This window comes from Neoarius graeffei, chromosome 15 (assembly GCF_027579695.1).
Source record: "Neoarius graeffei isolate fNeoGra1 chromosome 15, fNeoGra1.pri, whole genome shotgun sequence".
Taxonomy (NCBI): Eukaryota; Metazoa; Chordata; class Actinopteri; order Siluriformes; family Ariidae; genus Neoarius; species Neoarius graeffei.
This window is the reverse complement of record NC_083583.1, coordinates 72,506,853-72,534,335: the sequence shown is the minus strand read 5'-3', so window position 1 is coordinate 72,534,335 and position 27,483 is coordinate 72,506,853. Positions and strand designations below refer to the sequence as shown.

The window sequence follows — 27,483 nt, the reverse complement described above, 5'->3', positions numbered from 1 at the left end:
GAAGAGATACACCAAGGAGGGAGAGGCCAGGAGAATAAACAAGCTGTTCTCCACTGAACCAGCCAAGGTGTACTCTCAGTGGCAGGGAAACAACAACCGGTCAGACCCACCAAGAGCTGAGGTGGAAAAATACTGGAAAGACATATGGGAAAGAAAAGCATCACACAACACTGATGCCCAATGGTTAGTAGATACCCCGCTGGTATCATAAACTGGCCAAAGGAGGAAATAGAAGCCACAGATATCAAGACTAGAAAGCTCCTCACCATGCATGGAGGGTTCCACCCCAAGTCCAGCAGCCTGAGACTATACACTAGCGGAAAGAGGGAGGCCGAGGGCTAGTGAGCATCAAGACCACGGTCCAGGATGAAACATCGAAAATCCGAGAATATATCAGAAAGCTGGCCCCAAAGGATGAACTGCTAAGTGAATGTCTCAGGCAGCAGAACCCTGATGAGAGTGCAGAGGAGGAGGAGGAACAGACAACCTGGAGGGACAAACCCCTACATGGCATGTACCACCGTCAGATAGAGGAAGTGGCTGATATCAAGAAATCCTACCAGTGGCTGGATAATGCAGGACTGACAGACAGCACAGAGGCACTAATCATGGCAGCACAAGAACAGGCCATAAGCACAAGAGCCATAGAGGCCAGGATCTACCAGAGTAGATCAGACCCAAGATGCAGACTGTGCAAAGAAGCCCCTGAAACAGTCCAGCACATAGTAGCAGGCTGTAAGATGCTAGCTGGATCAGCATACATGGAGAAGCACAACCAAGTGGCTGGGATAGTATACAAGAACATCTGCAACCAGTATGGAATAGAAGTACCCAAGTCCCAATGGGCCATACCACAGAAGGTGGCTGAGAACAACAGGGCCAAGGTTCTGTGGGACTTCAGCTTCCAGACTGACAAACAGATCCTGGCTAACCAACTGGACATAGTGGTGGTGGACAAAGAGCAGAAGAGGGTGGTGGTGATAGATGTGGCGATCCCAGCTGACGCCAACATCAGGAAGAAGGAACATGAGAAACTTGAGAAGTATCAAGGGTTGAAAGAGCAGCTGGAACGGATGTGGAAGGTCAAGGGTTGCGTGGTCCCTGTGGTAGTGGGGGCACTTGGGGCAGTAACCCCCAAACTGGGAGAGTGGCTCCAGCAAATCCCAGGAACAACATCTGAAGCCTCAGTCCAGAAGAGCGCAGTCCTAGGAACATCGAAGATACTGCGCAGAACCCTCAAACTCCCAGGCCTCTGGTAGAGGACCCGAGCTTGAGGATGACATGGATACCACCCCCCTGCCGGGGGTGAGAAGATTTTTTTTTAATATATATATTATTTCTGTATATATGTGTATATATACAGAGTTTACCTGTAATGTGCAATTTTTCCGAGCCTCTCAATAAGGCAATTTTTCTATACTTTTTCACAGTAGATAATGCAAATAGCCCTCTGTATTTAATCCTTCATTTGTCTAATTTTTATTTCAGTTTTATTTGTTATCTGTTTGACATTTTCTTGCTACTGTAACACGTGAATTTCCCCGATGTGGGATGAATAAAGTGAATCTAATCTAATCTAATACATGAGTAATAAAATCAACTCATACACAATCTCATGTTACAGGATAATGCTTGGCATCAAACGCACTGACAGAGTCTCTAACCTGACCATATACCAATGCCTGGAGGTGGAGCCACTCATTAACACTGTACAATGCCACCAACTGTCCTTCCTCAGTCACCAACTTTGTCTGAACACAGACGAGCCAGCAAGGACTTATGCCTTGTATGTCCCACAACATGGCAAACAAAGGCCCAGTAGACAAGGCACCTTATATCCGACCTACATCCGGAAAGTCATGGGTGAAGGATATGATCTCATTTCCGACAAGGAAATTGAATCCCTTGCCAACGACAAGCTGAAATGGAGGAAGCTAGTGGTTGCCTGCTCTGCAGCCGAACAATGATGATGATGATGATGATAATATAAATAAATAAATTAATGAGATTTTTACACAGTACCTTATAACTGTCAGCTGATTTAAATCCGTACTCCAGAATGTTCAGGATTTCATTGGTTTGTTGGAGTTCCTCTGTGCTTCGCTCAGGATCGAACACATAAAACAGATACTCCAGATGGCTTTTGTAGTTCCTGATGTGCACGCACACATGCACACACAGAGAGAGAGAGAGAGAGAGAGAGAGAGAGAAAGAGAGAGAGAGAGAGAGAAACAGAAACACATATTCAAACAGGTAAAGTTCAGATTAAATAAAAGTACACAAGTCCTGTTTCCTCCAAATGATGCTCCAGTGTATATATTTGCTGCAAACTGCATCTTTAAAGATTAAATATAATTTGTGCATAAATCCAGATTTAAATGTTTATCATCCACATTAATTCCAACCCAGTGGATGAAATAATATCAAACTGGTCTCATTCCATTTATTCCCCTTGTCCTTGTATTTTCCTCGTTCACGTAGATCTAGTTCTGTTTTTTTAATTCCTCTCGTTTCTGGTTCTGGATTCCTGATTATCCTAACTTTCCTAGTTCTAATTTGTTAATACTTATACTATGTGCTATAAATCAGGAAAATGAGAAAATGATTTTGTCAAACAGAAATGAGAAGAAAAAGCCTCTTTACCCTTGACACACAAATATCCATTTTCTGTAAATACAATATGCCGAAATGTGGATTTCATACAACTTTCGTTAATATATCATGAATTGCTATGACCTAACTATCAGTTACTCATAATTTATTACACTATGATCTAATAATAAAGAAATGATAAATTAGTTGGTCTCAGTTTATAAATGAACAAATATAAATAAATGAATAAATTACATTCATTGTAGCTGCTCCAATGACTACTTTTAAAATTCAGTTAAAAAGATGTGATTCTTTACAATAAACCATGAGACTTTACTGTTTATTCATCGTGTACTGTATGTATGATGGCAGATTAATGACAGGAAATAAAGCTATGTCAACTTTTTCAGTTTGTTATTTGAGACCCCGTTCTTCAGGATCGTGGTGACTCACTGTGAGAGAAGCGAGGACTCATTATTTGCCAACAAAGCATGCAGTTTGTCCTCAAAGCGCAGACTCAGCATACGGTTTTGCACACGCATGATTCTGTTGATCTTGATGCCAGTGATGTTGTACGCTTTGTAGTCCCAAACACAGAACCGAGAGAGCAGCAGGTCGTAACATGGCTTAAACCTGAGAGACACACATTAGAAATAAGCCCACACTGAGCAGCAGCTGAATCACTGGAAGGACTCTTGATTCAATGTGTGGAATACTTTACACTAGGTCTGTACTCATTTATTCATATAAAACACTCCGATACCAACATCAGATTCTACATGCTACTATGTGACTACTATGTGTATACATTGTCATACTAATGAAAGGATGACACTAAATACATTAACTCAATAACATTAGAAAGACTTGAACACACAAGTGTGTGCTTTTCATGGCTGCTATTTAAATTAGGGAAAATATAAACAGAGCTACATAAAACATTCTGCCACGTCCCTGCATGTGTGTGTGTGTGTGTGTGTGTGTGTGTGTGTATACTCTGTAAAAAATAATTTGTTGTGTTAATTTAAAAAAGTGATTAACCTGTTTGCCTTAAAATTTCAAGTTTGTTGAAACTCATATAGTAAGTTAGCACAATGCAACTTGATTGCCTCATTATGCGAACTTATGAGTTTTAATTAACTCAAAATTTTAAGGCAACCAGGTTAATCACTTTTTTAAGTTAACACAACAAATTATTTTTACTGCGTACCAGGCATGGCTGGTGTTTCCTTCCTCAAAGCAAATGTTTCCCATCGTCTCAAGTTCCATCACCAGGAAGTGAATTGACATGTCCTTCCTGTCTGATGCCATGGCAGCATCTTGCTGGAAACGTACCTCCACCCTGAGAAACACACACTTTACCTAAGATTTCGCTGACAGAAAATACATACATATTTTTGGTTTACAGTCTCACACACACACTCACTCCTCTAATTTCTGTTCCCAAATTTTAATCCGTTCTCTGATTGCCTCCAGTTTCGTCTCCAGGCTCTGTTTGTATTCAGAAATGTCAGAGGTCATGTCTTCATCTGACTCTGCTGGTGTCACTTCCTTTCGCAAACCTTCCAACTTCCTCCCTGCAGCCTCAGACTCACACTCCAACTAGAGAAAGATTTGAATCGTGCAGGTGTTGTAGCAACATACACACACACACACACATATATAAAATATCACAGCAAGAAGGTCCTGGGTTCAAGCCCAGTGGCTGATGAGGGCCTTTCTGAGTGGAGTTTGCATGTTCTCCCTATGTCTGCTCGGGTTTCCTCCATGTGCTTCGGTTTCTTCCACAGTCGAAAGACATGCAGGTTAGGCTAATTGGTGGCTCTAAATTTACCATAGGTGAGAGTGTGAATGGTTGTATGTCTCTATGTGTTAGCCCTGTGATGACTTGGCGATTTGTCCAGGGTGTACCCCGTCTCTTGCCCATAGTCAGCTGGGATAGGCTCCAGCTTGCCTGCGACCCTGCAAAGGATAAGTGGCTACAGATAATGGATGGATATCTCCATTATACAGCCCCGATTCCAAAAAAGTTGGGACAAAGTACAAATTGCAAATAAAAATGGAATGCAATAATTTACAAGGCTCAAAAACTGATATTGTATTCACAATAGAACATAGACAACATATCAAATGTCGAAAATTAGACATTTTGAAATTTCATGCCAAATATTGGCTCATTTGAAATTTCATGACAGCAACACATCTCAAAAAAGTTGGGACAGGGGCAATAAGAGGCTGGAAAAGTTAAAGGTACAAAAAAGGAACAGCTGGAGGACCAAATTGCAACTCATTAGGTCAATTGGCAATAAGTCATTAACATGACTGGCTATAAAAAGAGCATCCTGGAGTGGCAGCGGCTCTCAGAAGTAAAGATGGGAAGAGGATCACCAATCCCCCTAATTCTGCCCTGACAAATAGTGGAGCAATATCAGAAAGGAGTTCGACAGTGTAAAATGGCAAAGAGTTTGAACATATCATCATCTACAGTGCATAATATCATCAAAAAATTCAGAGAATCTGGAAGAATCTCTGTGCGTAAGGGTCAAGGCCGGAAAACCATAGTGGGTGCCCGTGATCTTCGGGCCCTTAGATGGCACTGCATCACATACAGGCATGCTTCTGTACTGGAAATCACAAAATGGGCTCAGGAATATTTCCAGAGAACATTATCTGTGAACACAATTCACCGTGCCATCCGCCGTTGCCAGCTAAAACTTTATAGTTCAAAGAAGAAGCCGTATCTAAACATGATCCAGAAGTGCAGACGTCTTCTCTGGGCCAAGGCTCATTTAAAATGGACTGTGGCAAAGTGGAAAACTGTTCTGTGGTCAGACTAATCAAATTTGAAGTTCTTTATGGAAATCAGGGACGCCATGTCATTCAGACTAAATAGGAGAAGGACGACCCAAGTTGTTATCAGCGCTCAGTTCAGGAGCCTGCATCTGTGATGGTATGGGGTTGCATTAGTGCGTGTGGCATGGACAGCTTACACATCTGGAAAGACACCATCAATGCTGAAAGGTATATCCAGGTTCTAGAGCAACATATGCTCCCATCCAGACGACGTTTCTTTCAGGGAAGACCTTGCATTTTCCAACATGACAATGCCAAACCACATACTGCATCAATTACAGCATCATGGCTGCGTAGAAGAAGGGTCCAGGTACTGAACTGGCCAGCCTGCAGTCCAGATCTTTCACCCATAGAAAACATTTGGCACATCATAAAACGGAAGATACGACAAAAAAGACCTAAGACAGTTGAGCAACTAGAATCCTACATTAGACAAGAATGGGTTAACATTCCTATCCCTAAACTTGAGCAACTTGTCTCCTCAGTCCCCAGATGTTTACAGACTGTTGTAAAGAGAAAAGGGGATGTCTCACAGTGGTAAACATGGCCTTGTCCCAACTTTTTTGAGATGTGTTGTTGTCATGAAATTTAAAAATCACCTAATTTTTCTCTTTAAATGATACATTTTCTCAGTTTAAACATTTGATATGTCATCTATGTTCTATTCTGAATAAAATATGGAATTTTGAAACTTCCACATCATTGCATTCCGTTTTTATTTACAATTTGTACTTTGTCCCAACTTTTTTGGAATTGGGGTTGTATATATTTATAAAATATACACATTGTGGAAGCGGGGGTGTGGCCAAGCAGCAGTTTGTGAATGGAGAGCGGGGTCGAGGAAGGTAAGTGGCTAAGTCATTACACCTGTTGTCAATTAATGTGTGTGTGTGTGTGTGTGTGTGTGTGTGTATTTGTTACAGGGATGGAGCATAAAAGGAGGGGGAGAGCAGAGAAAAGGGACTCTCCCAACCAGAATGCATGTGTGTGTGTGCGCGCATGTGTGTGAGTGAGTCAGCTGAAAAGCTAGACATATATAACAGAAATAAAGTTTGTAAGAACTTCAATTCCCACCTGCCGTGCTTCTGTACTCCACCCACATCAGGGATTTACTACAGTGGTGCCGAAACCCAGGAGCGAGTATGGAAGGCAACCACCCCATGGCGTCCTCGCCAATTATGGACCTCATCCATGCCCTCACTGCTGCCCAGCAGAACCAGCACTGACTGCCCTCCAGAAGGACCAGGAACAATGCTTTGAAGCCTTGATGCTGGCCCAGCGGGAAGATTGCCAGGCATTCCGGCATCTGCTGGCATCGACAGGGGTATCCCCCTTACCACCGTGGACTCCCCTCACATCACCCTTATGAAGATGGGCCCGCATGACAAGCCTGAAGCCTTCATCCTTCTCTTCGAGCAAGCAGCCCAAGTGAGGGGGGGGCCAATTGAGCAGTGTGCGGCTCGCCTCCTCCCACTCGCCATGGTGCAGCAGCTCCCTGCTGACAACCGGCTCAACTACGCTAACCACAAGAGGACCATTTTGCAGCGGGTCGGCCGCTCCCCGGAACAACATCACCAGCAGTTCTGGAAGCTGACACTGGAGGAGGTTGGCCGACCGTTCGTATTTGGTGAACAACTCTGGGACGCCTACCGGCGGTGGCTGAGGGTGGAAGACTCTGACGCCGACCGGATCATCAACCTGGTGGCACTGGAACAGTTCATCTCTTGGCTTCCGGAAGGAACGGCAGAATGGGTCCAGTGTCACTGCCCGGCGTCGCTCCAGCGAGCCATCGAGTTCGCCATCTGGCGGTGGTTCCGACGACAGATGGATGAGGTGAAGGCACCTCTCCTCGTTTCTGTCCTCTCTCTTTTCCTCTCGCCCCATTCCCACACCGCGGAGGTGGCGGCCGACTCCTCCCCAGCCAGCCCATCACACCCGTGGTGTCCTCCCGTCTCCCTCTTCCGTGTCTGTGTCCTTCCCCCCTCAGGTGAGTGACGCCCTTAACTTTGGTGCAGAGGGAAAACCTGGGCCGGTATGCTGGCGCGGCGGGGAGCCGGAGCATCTCCAGAATCAGGGCTCCCCAAGGGAGGTGGAAGCCATGATCCGGATCCCCGATGTACCAGAGACCGCCCCCGATCGGGCCAGAACGTATCGCATACCAGTAAGTGTTCAAGGGGATACATATCACGCTTTGGTGGATTCCAGTTGTAATCAGACCTCAATTCACCAACACCTGGCACAAGGTGAGGCATTGGGGAGAGCACAAGCAGTGAAAGTGTTGTGTGTGCATGGGAATGTTCACAATTATCCCTTAGTGTCTGTCCGTATTCTATTCTGGGGCCAAATGCATAGAGTAAAGGCGGCAGTTAATCCTCGTCTCACCCACTCGTTGATTTTGGGTACTGATTGGCCAAGGTTTAAAAAGCTGATGGAATATTTAACACATAGTGGGTCCTGCACTATTAGGTCATGGGAAGATCCCGGTGTGGTGTTGACTGGAGAAGCTGTCACAGAGCCGTCTACGTCAGCACCGAGTCAGAGTGAGGAGTAGCCCGCTCCTCCTCCCTCTCTCAGTAGGATTTCCCGTTAGAGCAGTCATGAGATGAGACTCTGCGGCATGCGTTTGACCAAGTGAGAGTAATCGATGATCAAATTCTTCAGCCAAGTGCAGCACCGGCCTTCCCTTATTTTGCTATTATTAAAGATAGATTGTACCGAGTAACACAGGACACTCAAACTAGTGAACAAATAAACCAATTGTTAATCCCAAAGAGCCATAGGCAACTCGTATTCCATGCAGCTCACTTTAATCCATGGCTGGACACTTAAGGCAAGATAAAACACTAGCCCGAATAATGGCCCGGTTCTACTGGCCAGGGATTCGTGGGGATGTCCATTGGTGGTGTGCAGCATGCTGTGAATACCAAGTAGTAAATACTGTGGCCACTCCAAAAGCGCCTTTGTGCCCTCTCCCTCTAATCGAGACCCCATTTGAGCGAATTGGGATGGATCTTGTTGGGCCATTAGATCGGTTGGCACGAGGGTATTGCTTTTAGTTCTGGTGGACTATGCAACGTGATATCCGAAAGCAGTGCCTCTCTGCAATATCTCATCATGCAGTATTGTGGAAGCGCTCTTCCGCATTATCTCCCAGGTCGGGATTCTGAAAGAAATTCTGACAGACCAAGGTACTTTGTTTACGTCACACACACTGCATGACATAACACTATGGGTTACTGGGAATTAAGTCTATCCGCACCAGTGTCTATCACCCACAAACGGATGGCTTACTGGAGCATTTTAACCAAACCCTCAAAAACCTAATCCGGAAATTTGTAAGGGAAGATGCACGTAATTGGGATAAGTGGCTCAAGCCCCTGTTATTCGCAGTATGAGAGGTCCTGCAAGCCTCCATGGGGTTTTCTCCATTTGAATTATTATATGGGCGGAAGCCGCGTGGCATTTTGGATTTGCTATGAGAAAATTGGGAGGACAGACCTTCGCCTATCAAAAATGAAATCCAGTACATTCTTGACCTGCGCGCAAAACTCCACACCCTCACACACCAAACCCAGAAGAATTTGCGGCAGGCACAAGAACGTCAAATCTGGCTATGTGACAGGGGCACGCGCCTTAGAGAGTTCACGCCGGGAGACAAAATGCTCATATTATTGCCCATGTCATGCTCCGAATTAATCGGCAAGTGGCAAGGGCTCTTCGAGGTCACATGGCGAGTTGGGGACTTCGACTATGAGGTGAGGTGAACAGATAGGGGTGGGGCATTGCAAATCTACCACCTCAACCTTTTAAAATGCTGGAATGAGGGGTCCCCATGGCGTTGGCATTGGTAGTCCTGGAGAAGGAGGAGCTGGGGCCGGAGGTGAAAAAGATAACATCTCGAACCACTCTGGTCCCCTGTGGAGACCACCTCTCACCAGCCCAACTCACAGAGGTGGCCAAGGTCTAAAAGGAATTTTCCAATGTGTTCTCGCCCCTTTCTGGTCATACCCACCTCAAAGAACACCACATCGAAACGCCCCTGGGGGTGGTAGTGCATAACCACCCTTACTGCTTGCCTGAACACAAGAAAAAGGTGGTTCAGGACGAACTCAAGGGCATGCTTGAAATGGGCATAATCAAGGAGTCCCACAATGACTGGAGCAGCGCAGTGGTCCTGGTTCCCAAGACGGACGGGTTGGTCTGGTTCTGTGTGGAGTATAGACAGGTCAATGCGGTGTCTAAATTTGACGCATACCCAATGCCTCGCATTGATGAGTTGTTTGATCGGTTAGGCGCTGCTCACTTTTATTTGACACTGGATCTAACTAAGGGATATTGGCAGATCCCCTTGACTCCTCTATCCCGAGAGAAAATGGCCTTTTCTACACCATTTGGATTACACCAATTTGTCATGCTCCCTTTTGGGTTATTTGGGGTGCCCGCTATGTTCCAGTGGCTTATGGACAGAGTCCTCCGCCCTCACTCTGCCTACACAGCCGTATATCTGCATGATATAATAATCTACAGCCATGATTGGCCACGGCACCTGGAACACCAGAGGGCCGTTCTCAAGTCGCTGAGGTGGGCGGGCCTCACAGCTAACCCGAAAAAGTGCGCAATTGGGCAGGTGGAAGTACTGTATCTGGGGTTCCACTTGGGTCATGTGCAGGTGTGTCCCCAAATTAACAAGACTGCAGCGATTGCGGCCTGCCTGAGGCCCAAGACCAAAAAGGAGGTGAGACAGTTCCTGGGGCTGGCTGGCTATTATCATAGTTTTATACCTAATTATTCGGATGTCACCAGCCTGCTAACCAATCTCACTAAAAAGGGGGCTCCAGATCCGGTCCAGTGGATGGAGCAGTGCCAACAGGCCTTCTCGGAGGTAAAAGCTGCACTGTGTGGGGGGCCACTTTTGCACTCCCCTGAGTTCTCTCTCCCCTTTATTTTGCAGACTGATGCATCGGACAGAGGGCTGGGGGCCGTTTTGTCCCAGAAGGTGGAGGGCGAGGAGCGCCCCATGCTGTACATCAGCTGGAAATTCTCAGTGCATGAAAGCAAGTACAGCACCATCAAAAAAGAGTGTCTTGCCATCAAGTGGGTGGTCCTCGCCCTCCAATACTACCTGCTGGGGCACACTTTCACTCTCTGTTCGGACCAGGCGCCCCCCAGTGGCTCCACCACATGAAGGATGCCAATGCGTGGCTCAGCCGTTGGTATCTCGTCCTCCAGCCATTTAAGTTCGAGGTGGTCCACAGGCCAGGGGCACAGATGGTGGTGGTGACGGACTTCCTGTCCTGTTGGGGGGGGGGGGGGGGGGGGAGTCAGCTTCAGGTCGGACGGCTCCCCGGCCTGAGTCGGGCGGTGGGGGAATGTGGCAGCAGAGGCGTGGCCAAGCAGCAGTTTGTGAATGGAGGGCAGGGTCGGGGAAGGTAAGTGGCTAAGTCATTCCACGTGCTGTCAATTAATGTGTGTGTGTGTGTGTGTGTGTGTATGTGTTTGTTTGTTTGTTACAGGGACATAGCATAAAAGGAGGGGGAGAGCAGAGAAAAGGGACTCTCCCGACCAGAATGCATGTGTGTGTGCATGTGTGTGCGTGGGTCAGCTGAAAAGCTAGACATATATAATAAAAATAAAGTTTGTAAGAACTTCAGTTCCCGCCTGCCGTGCTTCTGTACTCCACCCACATCAGGGATTTACTACAACATATTTTATAAATATGTAAAATACAGTGGTGCTTGAAAGTTTGTGAACCCTTTAGAATTTTCGATAGTTCTGCATAAATATGACTGAAAACATCATCAGATTTTCACACAAGTCCTAACAGTAGATAAAGAGAACCCAGTTAAACAAATGAGACAAAAATATTATACTTGGTCATTTATTTATTGAGGAAAATGATCCAATATTACATATCTGTGAGTGGCAAAAGTATGTGAACCTCTAGGATTAGCAGTTAATTTGAAGGTGAAATTAGAGTCAGGTGTTTTCAATCAATGGGATGACAATCAGGTGTGAGTGGGCGCCCTGTTTTATTTAAAGAACAGGGATCTATCAAAGTCTGATCTTCACAACACATGTTTGTAGAAGTGTATCATGGCACAAACAAAGGAGATTTCTGAGAACCTCAGAAAAAGTGTTGTTGATGCTCATCAGGCTGGAAAAGGTTACAAAACCATCTCTAAATAGTTTGGACTCCACCAATCCACAGTCAGACAGATTGTATACAAATGGAGGAAATTCAAGACCATTGTTACCCTCCTCAGGATTGGTTGACCAACAAAGATCATCCCAAGAGCAAGGCGTGTAATAGTTGGCGAGGTCACAAAGGACCCCAGGGTAACTTCTAAGCAACTGAAGGCCTCTCTCACTTTAGCTAATGTTAATGTTCATGAGTCCACCATCAGGAGAACACTGAACAACAATGGTGTGCATGGCAGGGTTGCAAGGAGTAAGCCACTGCTCTCCAAAAAGAACATTGCTGCTCGTCTGCAGTTTGCTAAAGATCATGTGGACAAGCCAGAAGGCTATTGGAAAAATGTTTTGGAATGGATGAGACCAAAATAGACCTTTTTGGTTTAAATGAGAAGCATTATGTTTGGAGAAAGGAAAACACTGCATTCCAGCTTAAGAACCTTATCCCATCTGTGAAACATGGTGGTGGTAGTATCATGGTTTGGGCCTGTTTTGCTGCATCTGGACCAGGACGGCTTGCCATCATTGATGGAACAATGAATTGTGAATTATACCAGCAAATTCTAAAGGAAAATGTCAGGACATCTGTCCATGAACTGAATCTCAAGAGAAGGTGGGTAATGCAGTAAGACAATGACCCTAAGCACACAAGTCGTTCTACCAAAGAATGGTGAAAGAAGAATAAAGTTAATGTTTTGGAATGGCCAAGTCAAAATCCTGACCTTAATCCAATCAAAATGTTGTGGAAGGACCTGAAGCGAGCAGTTCATGTGAGGAAACTCACCAACATCCCAGAGTTGAAGCTGTTCTGTACGGAGGAATGGGCTAAAATTCCTCCAAGCCAGTGTGCAGGACTGATCAACAGTTACCGGAAACATTTAGTTGCAGTTATTGCTGCACAAGGGGGTCACACCCGATACTGAAATCAAAGGTTCACATACTTTTGCCACTCACAGATATGCAATATTGGATCATTTTCCTCAATAAATAAATGATCAAGTATAATATTTTTGTCTCATTTGTTTAACTGAGTTCTCTTTATCTACTTTTAGGACTTGTGTGAAAATCTGATGATGTTTTAGGTCATATTTATGCAGAAATATAGACAATTCTAAAGGGTTCACAAACTTTCAAGCACCACTGTATATACAGATGTATATTATATAAAATACACACACGTGTGATATATATATATATATATATATATATATATATATATATATATATATACATACATACATACATACACACACACACACACACACACACACACACACACATTTCTGAATACAAAGTGTTGCTTGAAAGTTTGTGAACCCTTTAGAATTTTCTATATTTCTGCATAAATATGACCTAAAACATCATCAGATTTTCACACAAGTCCTAAAAGTAAATAAAGAGAACCCAGTTAAACAAATGAGACAAAAATATTATACTTGGCCATTTATTTATTGATTAAAATGATCCAATATTACATATCCGTCAGTGGCAAAAGTATGTGAACCTCTAGGATTAGCAGTTAATTTGAAGGTGAAATTAGAGTCAGGTGTTTTCAATCAATGGGATGACAATCAGGTGTGAGTGGGCACCCTGTTTTATTTAAAGAACAGGGATCTATCAAAGTCTGATCTTCACAACATATGTTTGTGGAAGTGTATCATGGCACGAACAAAGGAGATTTCTGAGGACCTCAGAAAAGGCATTAGTGATGCTCATCAGACTCGAAAAGGTTACAAGACCATCTCTAAAGAGTTTGGACTCCACCAATCCACAGTCAGACAGATTGTGTACAAATGGAGAAAATTCAAGACAATTGTTACCCTCCCCAGGAGTGGTTGACCAACAAAGATCACTCCAAGAGCAAGGTGTTTCATAGTCGGCGAGGTCACAAAGGACCCCAGGGTAACTTTTAAGCAACTGAAGGCCTCTCTCACATTGGCTAATGTTAATGTTCATGAGTCCACCATCAGGAGAACACTGAACAACAATGGTGTGCATGGCAGGGTTGCAAGGAGAAAGCCACTACTTTCCAAAAAGAACATTGCTGCTTGTCTGCAGTTTGCTAAAGATCATGTGGACAAGCCAGAAGGCTATTGGAAAAATGTTTTGTGGACGGATGAGACAAAAATAGAACTTTTTGGTTTAAATGAGAAGTGTTATGTTTGGAGAAAGGAAAACACTGCATTCCAGCATAAGAACCTTATCCCATCTGTGAAACATGGTGGTGGTAGTATCATGGTTTGGGCCTGTTTTGCTGCATCTGGGCCAGGACGGCTTGCCATCATTGATGAAACAATGAATTCTGAATTATTACCAGCAATTTCTAAAGGAAAATGTCAGGACATCTGTCCATGAACTGAATCTCAAGAGAAGGTGGGTCATGCAGCAAGACAATGACCCTAAGCACACAAGTCATTCTACCAAAGAATGGTTAAAGAAGAATAAAGTTAATGTTTTGGAATGGCCAAGTCAAAGTCCTGACCTTAATCCAATCGAAATGTTGTGGAAGGACCTGAAGCAAGCAGTTCATGTGAGGAAACCCACCAGCATCCCAGAGTTGAAGCTGTTCTGTACGGAGGAATGGGCTAAAATTCTTCCAAGCCAGTGTGCAGGACTGATCAACAGTTACCAGAAATGTATAATTGCAGCGATTGCTGCACAAGGGGGTCACACCAGATACTGAAAGCAAAGGTTCACATACTTTTGCCACTCACAGATATGTAATATTGGATCATTTTCCTCAATAAATAAATGACCAAGTATAATATTTTTGTCTCATTTGTTTAACTGGGTTCTCTTTATCTACTTTTAGGACTTGTGTGAAAATCTGATTATATTTTAGGTCATATTTATGTAGAAATATCGAAAATTCTAAAGGGCTCACAAACTTTCAAACACCCCTGTATATAAAATGTGTGTGTGTGTGCGCTCACATGTTTGAGTGTATTGGTGAGTGTGTGTATTCTGTCCTTCGGCAGTTGCTGTAGCTTCTTCATCTGTTGCTGCAGTGTCTGCTTCATCTGATCGAGCTGTCTCTGAACAAAGCGCACACGTAGGTGATAGTACATCTTCTTCTTCATCACTGTGGACTAACACACACACACACACACACACACACTCAATAAGACATCATTAAGATGTTGAATGATTTCAAATAATTACAGAGAACACACACACATACACACACCTCAACAGCATCTTTGATGTTTTTTGCAGACACGTCGTATGAATCGAGTGTGTGTAGTGTTGGGATGTGGTATAACACATACGTGAAGTAATTACACAGCACACACACAGGGTTCGGACTTGATTGTGGGTCATTCAGTCCAAGTTCTCTCAGCTTAGTCAGACACGCCAGATGGGTCAGCTCCTAACACACACACATATACATACACATATCGTGGCTCATCTCTAATACCTTTTACACTTTACCAATTTTAATTTTACTTAATTAATCTAGACTTTTGACACTTTTCTCATCTGGCTTCATAATGACAAAAATTTTGTCCACTCCTGCAAACAAGTTTATTCGCCTGTATTTAAAAAAAAACAAAAACAATTTCACACCTTAAAAGAGCTGATCTTGTTCCCTGACAGATTGAGACGTTGGAGATGCTTGTTTTGCTCTAGACTTTTTCCTGAAAAAAACAAAAACACATAGCAAATTTTTTTTTTTTAATTAATAGCAGTGTTATTATTGTCAAACTGGGCTGAGGGGGGAGTGACGGGCAAGCCACGAGTTTCTTTTCACGTGTTAAATCTGGGACTTCTGGCTATCGTATTACAATAACCGCCACAATTCTGCAGCAAAAGAAAAAAAAATATTCGGCAGTGTATTGTTTGGTAAATATGTTTTTATTATATTTCAGTCCAGAGAAAAATAGGCAACCAAAAGAAAAAAGTTAATAAGAACAGGAAATGATGACCATATAAGGAAAAGACAAACTGGACAATCAAAATATTATTATTATATTCACACACTCACCTATAGTTGTAATGAGATTATCAGATAGATTGAGTTCTGTCAGGTTCTTCAGTGTGCTCAAACCCTGTTACACACACACACACACACACACACACACACACACACACACACACACACACACACTGTTTAATGTAAATGCCAACAATTTTATAGATAACTTGCAACCACGTGATCAAAATGTGCTACATCATGATCATCCGCCATGATAGTGGATAAACAAAGCAACTACGATGGCAGCCGCTGAAAGCGTGTCTGTAAACAATGATGAATTTTCTCAGTATTACCATGATTTGAACGGTCGAGTGAAGATTCAATACAAAGAAAAGATAGATGTATGGTTTTGACCCATATTATTTTAAAAAGTCAGACTTTTCTGAAGACGCTTCTAACGACCATCGAGTACCCATATATCGCGTTCTATCTGGTTTGGCTGCAGAAGCATCAAGTCCAACCTTGGACAAAACATAGCCCATTTTCTGAGTGGGTGCCCAGTCTGGATTGTTTCTATTGTATAATTTTGCTGGCACTCCTAGAAGCGAAATGGTAATACACGTGTTAAAATTATAACAATGACCAAGTGAACCACGACAAGAGAACACTCATTTTATAGCAAAATTCTAGCAACATGAAATAAAATTCTTCCATGATATTATCAAAAAAGCTTTTGAATCTCACCTGAGATAAAAAGATTACTGCAAACACGAGCTGTTTTGGTTTTAGCCTCTGTTAGATCAGCCCTGCCAATGTTGTTCAGCCGTGCTCGTCTCCTCTCCGTACTAAGCTTCAGAGTTTCCTCGCCCTCTTTCCAAATCATGGATGGAATTCTAAAAAATCGGAATGTGCCACGATCACGAGTAGTGTTGTGACCATGACCATATACAACGCAAAGATATGGCATAGCTAAAAGAACGCTTAAAGCAGTGGAAAAACAAAGAGAGTTGCGCACGCGTGATTATGTTTTGTATGGAATGTTGCTTGACCCCGCATTTGTATATCCACCAACATGGCTGACATCCAGGTTTCTATTTTGCTTTGACGTCACTTGCAAGTCAAGGATAGACACTGTTCTCATCCACAGTGTTTGTTGGTGACAAGGGGGTGGGGTTAAATCAGGTAAACTGGAATGTCTCATTTCCTCTCATCCTTACTTTGATCTCGGTGATGAGGTTGTTGTTGAGCCAGAGGATGCTCAGTCTTATCAGAGACTCCAGTTCACTTATCTCACTGATCTTATTGTCATAGAGGAAGAGTTTCTGCAGATGCACACACTTCTGCAGACCTGAAATCTCCTAAAATACATAATACAGGATGTAACAGTGTGTTAGTGTGAGTGCACTCAGTCAGTGGTTGACAATATACAGATAGGTCACAGACTACGGATTATGGAATTATAATAAAAAAGGATACAAAATACAACCCCGATTCCAAAAAAGTTGGGACAAAGTACAAATTGTAAATAAAAACGGAATGCAATAATTTACAAATCTCAAAAACTGATATTGTATTCACAATAGAACATAGACAACATATCAAATGTCGAAAGTGAGACACTTTGAAATTTCATGCCAAATATTGGCTCATTTGAAATTTCATGACAGCAACACATCTCAAAAAAGTTGGGACGGGGCAATAAGAGGCTGGAAGAGTTAAAGGTACAAAAAAAGGAACAGCTGGAGGACCAAATTGCAACTCATTAGGTCAATTGGCAATAGGTCATTAACATGACTGGGTATAAGAAGAGCATCTTGGAGTGGCAACGGCTCTCAGAAGTAAAGATGGGAAGAGGATCACCAATCCCCCTAATTCTGCACCAACAAATAGTGGAGCAATATCAGAAAGGAGTTCAACAGTGTAAAATTGCAAAGAGTTTGAACATATCATCATCATCATCTACAGTGCATAATATCATCAAAAGATTCAGAGAATTAGATGTTCCACAGCTTTTATTGAAAGACTCGTGGTTAGTACTGGCTCGACTTTACCTGGCGCTTCTACTTCCATCATGTAGCTACCATCGGCAGAAAACATCACTGTGGAGACAATCTTTGTGACGTCCATGTCATTGTTCCGTAGACTCGTAGCAGCATCCATAAAATTAACCATCCGTGAGCCATCATCCGTATGAAATCCATAACCAATCCGTAATATACTGAAACATCCATGACCAGTCTGTAAATTACTAGCATCCGTAATGCTTCTGTATTAAAATCTGTAACCACTCTGTACAACCCCGATTCCAAAAAAGTTGGGACAAAGTACAAATTGTAAATAAAAACGGAATGCACCGATGTGGAAGTTTCAAAATTCCATATTTTATTCAGAATAGAACATAGATGACATATCAAATGTTCAAACTGAGAAAATGTATCATTTAAAGAGAAAAATTAGGTGATTTTAAATTTCATGACAACCATACATCTCAGGGGCGGCACGGTGGTGTAGTGGTTAGTGCTGTCGCCTCACAGCAAGAAGGTCCTGGGTTCGAGCCCCGGGGCCGGCGAGGGCCTTTCTGTGTGGAGTTTGCATGTTCTCCCCGTGTCTGCGTGGGTTTCCTCCGGGTGCTCCGGTTTCCCCCACAGTCCAAAGACATGCAGGTTAGGTTAACTGGTGACTCTAAATTGACCGTAGGTGTGAATGTGTGTGTGAATGGTTGTCTGTGTCTATGTGTTAGCCCTGTGATGACCTGGCGACTTGTCCAGGGTGTAACCCGCCTTTCGCCCGTAGTCAGCTGGGATAGGCTCCAGCTTGCCTGCGACCCTGTAGAAGGATAAAGCGGCTAGAGATAATGAGATGAGATGAGAACACATCTCAAAAAAGTTGGGACAAGGCCATGTTTACCACTGTGAGACATCCCCTTTTCTCTTTACAACAGTTTGTAAACGTCTGGGGACTGAGGAGACAAGTTGCTCAAGTTTAGGGATAGGAATGTTAACCCATTCTTGTCTAATGTAGGATTCTAGTTGCTCAACTGTCTTAGGTCTTTTTTGTCGTATCTTCCACTTTATGATGCGCCAAATGTTTTCTATGGGTGAAAGATCTGGACTGCAGGCTGGCCAGTTCAGTAGCCGGACCCTTCTTCTACGCAGCCATGATACTGTAATTGATGCAGTATGTGGTTTGGCATTGTCATGTTGGAAAATGGAAGGTCTTCCCTGAAAGAGACGTCGTCTGGATGGGAGCATATGTTGCTCTAGAACCTGGATATACCTCTCAGCATTGATGGTGTCTTTCTAGATGTGTAAGCTGCCCATGCCACACGCACTAATGCAACCCCATACCATCAGAGATGCAGGCTTCTGAACTGAGCGCTGATAACAACTTGGGTCGTCCTTCTCCTCTTTAGTCCGAATGACATGGTGTCCCTGATTTCCATAAAGAACTTCAAATTTTGATTCGTCTGACCACAGAACAGTTTTCCACTTTGCCAAAAGTCCATTTTAAATGAGCCTTGGCCCAGAGAAGACGTCTGCGCTTCTGGATCATGTTTAGATATGGCTTCTTCTTTGAACTATAGAGTTTTAGCTGGCAACGGCGGATGGCACGGTGAATTGTGTTCACAGATAATGTTCTCTGGAAATATTCCTGAGCCCATTTTGTGATTTCCAGTACAGAAGCATGCCTGTATGTGATGCAGTGCCGTCTAAGGGCCCGAAGATCACGGGCACCCAGTATGGTTTTCCAGCCTTGACCCTTATGCACAGAGATTCTTCCAGATTCTCTGAATCTTTTGATGATATTATGCACTGTAGATGATGAGATGTTCAAACTCTGCCATTTTACACTGTCAAACTCCTTTCTGATATTGCTCCACTATTTGTCGGCGCAGAATTAGGGGGATTGGCGATCCTCTTCCCATCTTTACTTCTGAGAGCCGCTGCCACTCCAAGATGCTCTTTTTATACCCAGTCACGTTAATGACCTATTGCCAATTGACCTAATGAGTTGCAATTTGGTCCTCCAGCTGTTCCTTTTTTGTATCTTTAACTTTTCCAGCCTCTTATTGCCCCTGTCCCAACTTTTTTGAGATGTGTTGTTGTCATGAAATTTCAAAATGTCTCACTTTCGACATTTGATATGTTGTCTATGTTCTATTGTGAATACAATATCAGTTTTTGAGATTTGTAAATTATTGCATTCTGTTTTTATTTACAATTTGTACTTTGTCCCAACTATTTTGGAATTGGGGTTGTACTTTGTTTCTTATTCTTTCATTCGACATTCGCCATTTTGTATCTAAACACGCATTTGAGAAGTCACATGAGGTATCAATAATAGTGATCACTTTCACCGGTGTCCACCATTATCGACACCCTGTGGAATTAAGTGACATTTGCAACTGTAAATTTACAACTGTACTGATCTTTGTGTAACATTGTTGAAGTAAATGAAGTACTTTAAAAAAGTAAAAGTGCTGTGATTTATAATGGTTTTTTTCCTGATTCATAACAGAATGGAATGGTTATAGAGCATTTGGAATCCTGTTGCAATAAATAGAATTAGACCAGAATTAAAGTCCTAGCATATAAAAAATGACATGATATAAAATGTCTACTGATATTGTAATATGTAGTAGATATTTACAACAAACTGAAAAAAATTTCCAAATGGAATAGAAAAATCTGAATATTTCAGTTCAGATTTTTCTATTCCATTCTGTTTTTTTTTTGCAGTTTGTTGTAAATATCTACCACATATTACAATATCAGTAGACATTTTATATTTTGTTTCGAGGAATGACATGCGACCTTTGACCTAGATTTTCATGCGATTACAATATCAATTTCCTGTTGACATTTACTGATAAACTACAAAACTAGAAATTAATACAAACACCAATGATTAACAAAATGTGAGCTACAAAAATACATAGAAAGTGGGTAGAAAGTGGAACAAAAAGATTTTCTGACGCAGGTTAAACATTATTAGTTCATTTGTTTACAAACATTAGAATTACTTCCTCATTTACGTAAACACTGACATCGATATATTTATATAAAATATATTTTGTACTAAATATAAGTCTATGTAAAACAAAATTTAAATAAAAACTATGTTTTGTTAACTTAATACCATATACAGATTATTTTTTAAATAAATAATCATCTGGATGGCGGCACGGTGGTGTAGTGGTTAGTGCTGTCGCCTCACAGCAAGAAGGTCTGGGTTCGAGCCCCGTGGCCGACGAGGGCCTTTCTGTGTGGAGTTTGCATGTTCTCCCCGTGTCCGCGTGGGTTTCCTCCGGGTGCTCCGGTTTCCCCCACAGTCCAAAGACATGCAGGTTAGGTTAACTGGTGACTCTAAATTGAGCGTAGGTGTGAATGTGAGTGTGAATGGTTGTCTGTGTCTATATGTCAGCCCTGTGATGACCTGGCGACTTGTCCAGGGTGTACCCCACCTTTCGCCCGTAGTCAGCTGGGATAGGCTCCAGCTCGCCTGCGACTCTGTAGAACAGGATAAAGCGGCTAGAGATAATGAGATGAGATGAAATTTGAGTAATTACTCATGCACAGTTTATGTATTGAAAGTCTTTTCTACTTTTGCAATGGCCAAAAGATTGTTAAGGTGTCGATAATTGTACCCACTGCTCTAGTAGGTTAATTTACAGATTAATCACGGATGTTTCGTATTGGTTACGGATTTCACACAGATTATGTATCACGGATTCAGGGGTGGGTTTCCCGAAAGCCTCTTAAGGCCAAGAGTGTCTTTAATTACCTCCTAAGATCCATCTCCAAGCTAACATGGTTTTCCCGAACAACATTGTAGCCCAAGTAGTCCTTTAGTTTGCTCTGAATTTACCCGGACCACTCGTTCAAAGCAAAGAGTGAGTCGCTCACAGCCGAATACACAGAATACACATGCACCTCCCGAGGGACTTTCACAGTCAGCGGGGGGAACTGGTGTTGAAGCTGCTGCTGATAATGTTCAATTATTTTTCTTGTACATCGAGTTATTCATCTCATTATCTCTAGCCGCTTTATCCTGTTCTACAGGGTCGCAGGCAAGCTGGAGCCTATCCCAGCTGACTACGGGCGAAAGGCGGGGTACACCCTGGACAAGTCGCCAGGCCATCACAGGGCTGACACATAGACACAGGCAACCATTCACTCTCACATTCACACCTACGGTCAATTTAGAGTCACCAGTTAACCTAACCTGCATGTCTTTGGACTGTGGGGGAAACCGGAGCACCCGGAGGAAACCCACGCGGACAACATGCAAACTCCGCACAGAAAGGCCCTCGCCGGCAACGAACCCGGACCTTCTTGCCGTGAGGCGACAGCGCTAACCACTACACCACCATGCCGCCCCAACATCGAGTTAATTGTTAAATAAATATACGAAAACCATTATGAACATATTTTAATATGCTATGGAATTACGTAATGTCACGTTGATATCGCCACATTTTAATCACATTTAACTCCATTAGGCAACTCCATTTGCTCATTCTTTCGTGTGAACGTTCATTCGTTTCATTAAAAAAATGCTTAGAATAAAAAAAATGTTGCCCAAAAATTTAACAAAGTTTCAAGTATTAATTACCACATTATATATGTAATGCTTAATGACAATACAATATTTTAACATATTTTAAACACTTTATCTTTCATTGTTTTTTGGTAAAAAAAAAAAACGAACGCCAACTGGATTTAGCAACCACTAATGCCTATATCAAGGATGAGCATTGTAAACAAGCACGTCGTAATGAACTCACTCCTTCTGAAGAGTGAGTTAAGGAAAACTACGAACAGAGACAACGTTCGTCGCTGAAGAGAGTCTCTCAACTCGCTCTTTCGCCCTAAAGGGCAACGTTAGCCCCCAGAAGTCGAAAACAATTAGAGGAGAACGGGGTTGGTTGTCACATGGATTGGTTGTCACACTCACCCAAAACTCACGCACTAGAGGGCGCTGTCATATATATATATATATATATATATATATATATATATATATATATATATATATATATATATATATAATCTCGTCGCTGTCATTTCAAAACCTGCTATGTGACAATTTAGGTCAAATTGGGTTCTCTTTTGCAATTTATGCTAATATAATATAATGCTGCAATTAGCTATTTTGATGGATATTTAACTGACCAAGCTAATAATAGAACAAGTAAACTTTTACTGGCTTCTCAGCTTGTTACTTCAGAGTTTTATTCAGTTTTTTACGTCTCCTGTAAAAAAGGAAAAATGTCACATGGCAGGTTTTGACCTGACAGCAACGATATACACTATATTGCCAAAGTATTTGCTCACCCATCCAAATTATCGGAATCAGGTGTTCCAATCATTTCCATGGCCACAGGTGTATAAAATCAAGCACCTAGGCATGCAGACTGTTTTTACAGTTTGGAGCTGGCCCCTTCCTCTTCCAACATGACTGTGCACCAGTGCACAAAGCAAGGTCCATAAAGACATGGATGACAGAGTCTGGTGTGGATGAAATTGACTGGCCTGCACAGAGTCCTGACCTCAACCCGATAGAACACCTTTGGGATGAATTAGAGCGGAGACTTGAGAGCCAGGCCTTCTCATCCAACATCAGTGTGTGACCTCACAAATGCGCTTCTGGAAGAATGGTCAAAAATTCCCATAAACACACTCCTAAACCTTGTGGACAGCCTTCACAGAAGAGTTGAAGCTGTTCTAGCTGCAAAGGGTGGACCGATGTCATATTGAACCCTATGGATTAGGAATGGGATGTCACTTAAGCTCATATGTGAGTCAAGGCAGGTGAGCAAATACGTTTGGCAATATAGTGTGGGGTCAGAGGTCACCTACAAGGACATTTCTGCAGAAAGTGCTGAGTCATTGCGGTGAGAGGAATATCAATGTTTTTCTTGTCAAAATGTAGATATTCATCACTTTGGTATTTCTCTTCTAGTTTTTTACACAATGGGTTTATAAAAATTATTACAATTAAATAGTTTGAAGGGAGAGCTATAGTTTTGATATGTTTTTTTTCTTAGCTATGTTACAACAGGTGGATGCTAGCATTAGCATTCGCAAAACAGCTCAGTTGGGGATGGTTGTCACATTCTCTTCAGGGTTGGTTGTCACATGAGACACGCATAGTGTGATATATCTACTCCTTTTTTTTTCTTTTTAGATAGAAAAATGTATAGGAATTTTGTCAGGAAGACAAACCAGGGCCAGACTCCGCCAGATCTAATGTTAAGGGCAGTCAGAGAGGTGAACCTGCACAACCAAACCATCAGAGTCACTGCGAAGGAATTTCAGATTAATTGCAGAACACTGGCAAGATACTGTAATAAAATAAGTCCATCAGAGGTTGCTGGAGATACAATCTGCCCATCCCCATGGGCGCAGATAGAGGGGGGGACGGGGGGGATTCGTCCCACCCAGATTTAAATTCACCTCATTCGGTCCCCCCCACTTATAGGGAGGAAAAAACGTCTATGCTGTCTTTCTTTGCATAAGGCAAACCTCACGGAAAAATCAAAAGACTAATTACCATTTGGTTTATTGAGGTGCACAGCAGTGTATACAGTTGCAACTGCGCAGACTGCACAGGTTGCGAGCTCAAGCTTGGTTGCTATGGTTACCCACAAGTTTGACAGGCATATCGGGGACAGCGCCTCCTAGTTCAGGACCCCAACACGGCATGATGAAGGGTGCCAAAAGGCAGAAAACGATTGCATCGTTTAAAAAAAAAAAGACTGTAAGTAAACTGTGCCTTACTTTATCATATCATCTTGCAATTTTTTGATAGTCTGTTCAAAGTAATGTCGTAGTGAAAGTAAAATTGTACGGAGTAGAGATGCCTTTCTGGTAGCCTCCTTCTTTCGGTGGTAGCCTGTAGATACAGTGCTCAGAAGGCAGTTTTAATGTTTAATCTGGTGTTCCCTGCCATAATTTCAGCGAGCATATTGTTTCATAAGGAAACTTTGCGAAGAGTTGTTGACTGACTGCCGCTCACGCAACACACAGGCATAGTTAGAAAGTCAGGATGCACTGGTTTACACTTTACACACACACACACACACACACACACACACACACACACACACACACACACACACACACGTAGCCCAGCCTCTCGCTATGTTTAACAGTTGGAACTTAGTGGTTTTAAAACTAGTTTTGCAATTTCTGTGCGTGATGATAATGTGTAAACTTTGGATTTCCATAGGCTATGTTAAAATGTTATCATTGTCCTGGCCTGCAGGTAGTTCCTGGTGATGGCAGTGAGGGAGGTGAAATAACATGTATACACACTACCATTCAAAAGTTTGGGGTCACTTTGAAATGTCCTTATTTTTGAAAGAAAAGCACTGTTCTTTTCAATGAAGATCACTTTAAACTAATCAGAAATACACTCTATACATTGCTAATGTGGTAAATGACTATTCTAGCTGCAAATGTCTGGTTTTTGGTGCAATATCTCCATAGGTGTATAGAGGCCCATTTCCAGCAACTATCACTACAGTGTTCTAATGGTACAATGTGTTTGCTCATTGCCTCAGAAGGCTAATGGATGATTAGAAAACCCTTGTACAATCATGTTAGCACAGCTGAAAACAGTAGTGTGTGCATATATATATATATATATATATATATATATATATATATATATATATATATATATATATATACACAAAATGGAATCATTTGCTGACAGCTCAGTCCCCCCCAGTTCAAAAATCCTATCTGCGCCCCTGCCCATCCCTCCCAGTAGGGTATGTGAAAAAATCATTTAGTTTTTAGTGAGGAGCAGTTAAGTCAACTGGCAGAATATTGACTGCATCAGACATTTATTTCGGCCTCTCTCCTGTTGAAGTTCGGAAACTTGCCTACACATATGCTTTCCTGTTTCCTCAATCCAGGATATTATTAGGTTGTTTCATTTCAATGAAATAAACATTTTTAAATTCATTTTTAATAATGACTCCACTTTTTTATTTTTCCCCATGAAAGTAACATGGGGACAACCAACCCTACAGTGTGTGACTACCAACCCCAAAATGGGGATGGTTGTCACAAATGCACAAGGCATATTTGACAGTACACATCTTTTAAATAGAATAAGCTGAAGGAGAGTAAGGGCATGACACTGTAGGCTTCCATTAAAGATTGAAAGGGACACGATTAAGGATACGATTTTGGAGGAATTAAAATAAAAGTAATAAAAAGTGTGACTACCATCCCCGTTCTCCCCTAAATGCCGAAGTTCATAATTAAAATCTCTTACCTGCATTTATATATTTACTTTATTCATTTACTATTGATATTTCACGGAAAATCACATCCGTGAATAAAAGATCCGTGCTTTTTATTATTATTATTATTATTATTATTATTATTATTATTATTATATTTTCTGTGAAGCCCTGTGATGACCTGGTGACTTGTCCAGGGTGTACCCTGCCTTTCGCCCGTAGTCAGCTGGGATAGGCTTCAGCTTGCCTGCGACCCTGTAGAACAGGATAAAGCGACTAGAGATAATGAGATGAGATGAGATGCACTCAGTCCTGCTAAATTCTGGATTATGATTGGTCGTCAGGTAATGGTTAATTTTCTATAACAGCAACTCTGACAGTCGTGCAGCTGCACATCACAGTTTATATTAATGCGCTCGTTGTACGTTATGGTTTCTATAGTAACAGCTCACACGATGCTCCACAGAAACACATTTTTTTTTTCATATCTCTGGATGGAGTCTCCAGTATCAGCACTTTTTGACAGTCAGAATTATAACTGTAACTTAAAATTTTCCAACATCTTCAGGACAGATGAGTTTACACTTCTTTGTGGGTTCTCTGTGTTTCAGCAGGAATTCTCCTTCAGTGTAGGTGTACTACAGTGAATAAATAACTCACAGTGAGCTGACACTCTGCCACCCAGAGCTGCTGGAGCAGCGGGCAGTCATCCAGTCCCTGGATTTTGTGAACATTCTGCCCCACGATGGTGAGAGTAACCAGCCGGGGGAACAGAAAGAGTCCCACCATGCGGGGAAACCCTGTGAAGAACACCTCCAGAGTCTTTACACGACTCCCGTCCTCACTAATGTTCTCATAGGACACGTCGTTAGACACACACTGGGGTGAGGAGAGCAAATTATCTTCATTAGAAACGTTATTAATAGAAATATCATCAAGAGAAATGTAATTTTAAAAATCACCTTTAGAAACTCTAAAGATAAACCAAAAAACTTTATCTGACGTTGTGCCTCTTAACTTTAAGTGATGTGATTATTTTTTATTTTAGTTTTAACTAAAAATAAGACTATTATTATTATTATTATTATTATTATTATTATTATTATTATTATTATTAACATATTTTCACATATGCTTTTAAATATAAATATAACGCAGAATGTAATCTTTCATCCTATTAACATTAATAAAGGCACAAAAAACATAAACTAATAAGTACATTAGTCTAATATTAGCATTTTTCCCCTGAAAATTCACTATTTCACTTATGCATAACTTGAGAATTTTTTATGAACTAATAAACCTTAGAACGTCAACGATTATCTCTTACCAGCTCTCTGATAATATCTTCATCATTCTCTCCCACTTTTTCACTGTGAGTCATAATTTCCTGACAGCCGGCGTTCACACATGAATGAACCAAAACTTTATCCAAATTTATGAGTAACTAAATCTAGCCGCGTAGCTCAGGTAAGTTAAGCTAGTTAAAGCAAATTCCTTCACATCAGTTAATTAGCAGTTCGTCATTAGCGAACTGCTCCAAGTTTGTTCAGTGTCAGTGTCACAGCAGGTGTTTAAAGTGACGTTTTTCCGATTCCGATTCAGAACTTTTCTTTTATTTATTTATTTATTTATTTATGCCATTTGTACACGCACTGACAGTACGGGT

General features: G+C 42.1%; 1 protein-coding gene across 1 annotated transcript in view; it reads right to left on the bottom strand.

Moving 5' to 3' along the window:
• Positions 1–27,198, bottom strand: part of LOC132898969 (leucine-rich repeat-containing protein 9-like) — an 85,579-nt gene extending 58,381 nt beyond the window's left edge. The window contains 11 exon segments of the mRNA XM_060940631.1: positions 2,023–2,152; positions 3,046–3,225; positions 3,803–3,934; positions 4,019–4,194; positions 14,571–14,726; positions 14,825–15,007; positions 15,205–15,275; positions 15,623–15,686; positions 16,771–16,911; positions 26,475–26,693; positions 27,145–27,198. Coding sequence (XP_060796614.1) covers positions 2,023–2,152; positions 3,046–3,225; positions 3,803–3,934; positions 4,019–4,194; positions 14,571–14,726; positions 14,825–15,007; positions 15,205–15,275; positions 15,623–15,686; positions 16,771–16,911; positions 26,475–26,693; positions 27,145–27,198 — 1,506 coding nt within the window.
• Positions 27,199–27,483: the final 285 nt, after the last annotated feature.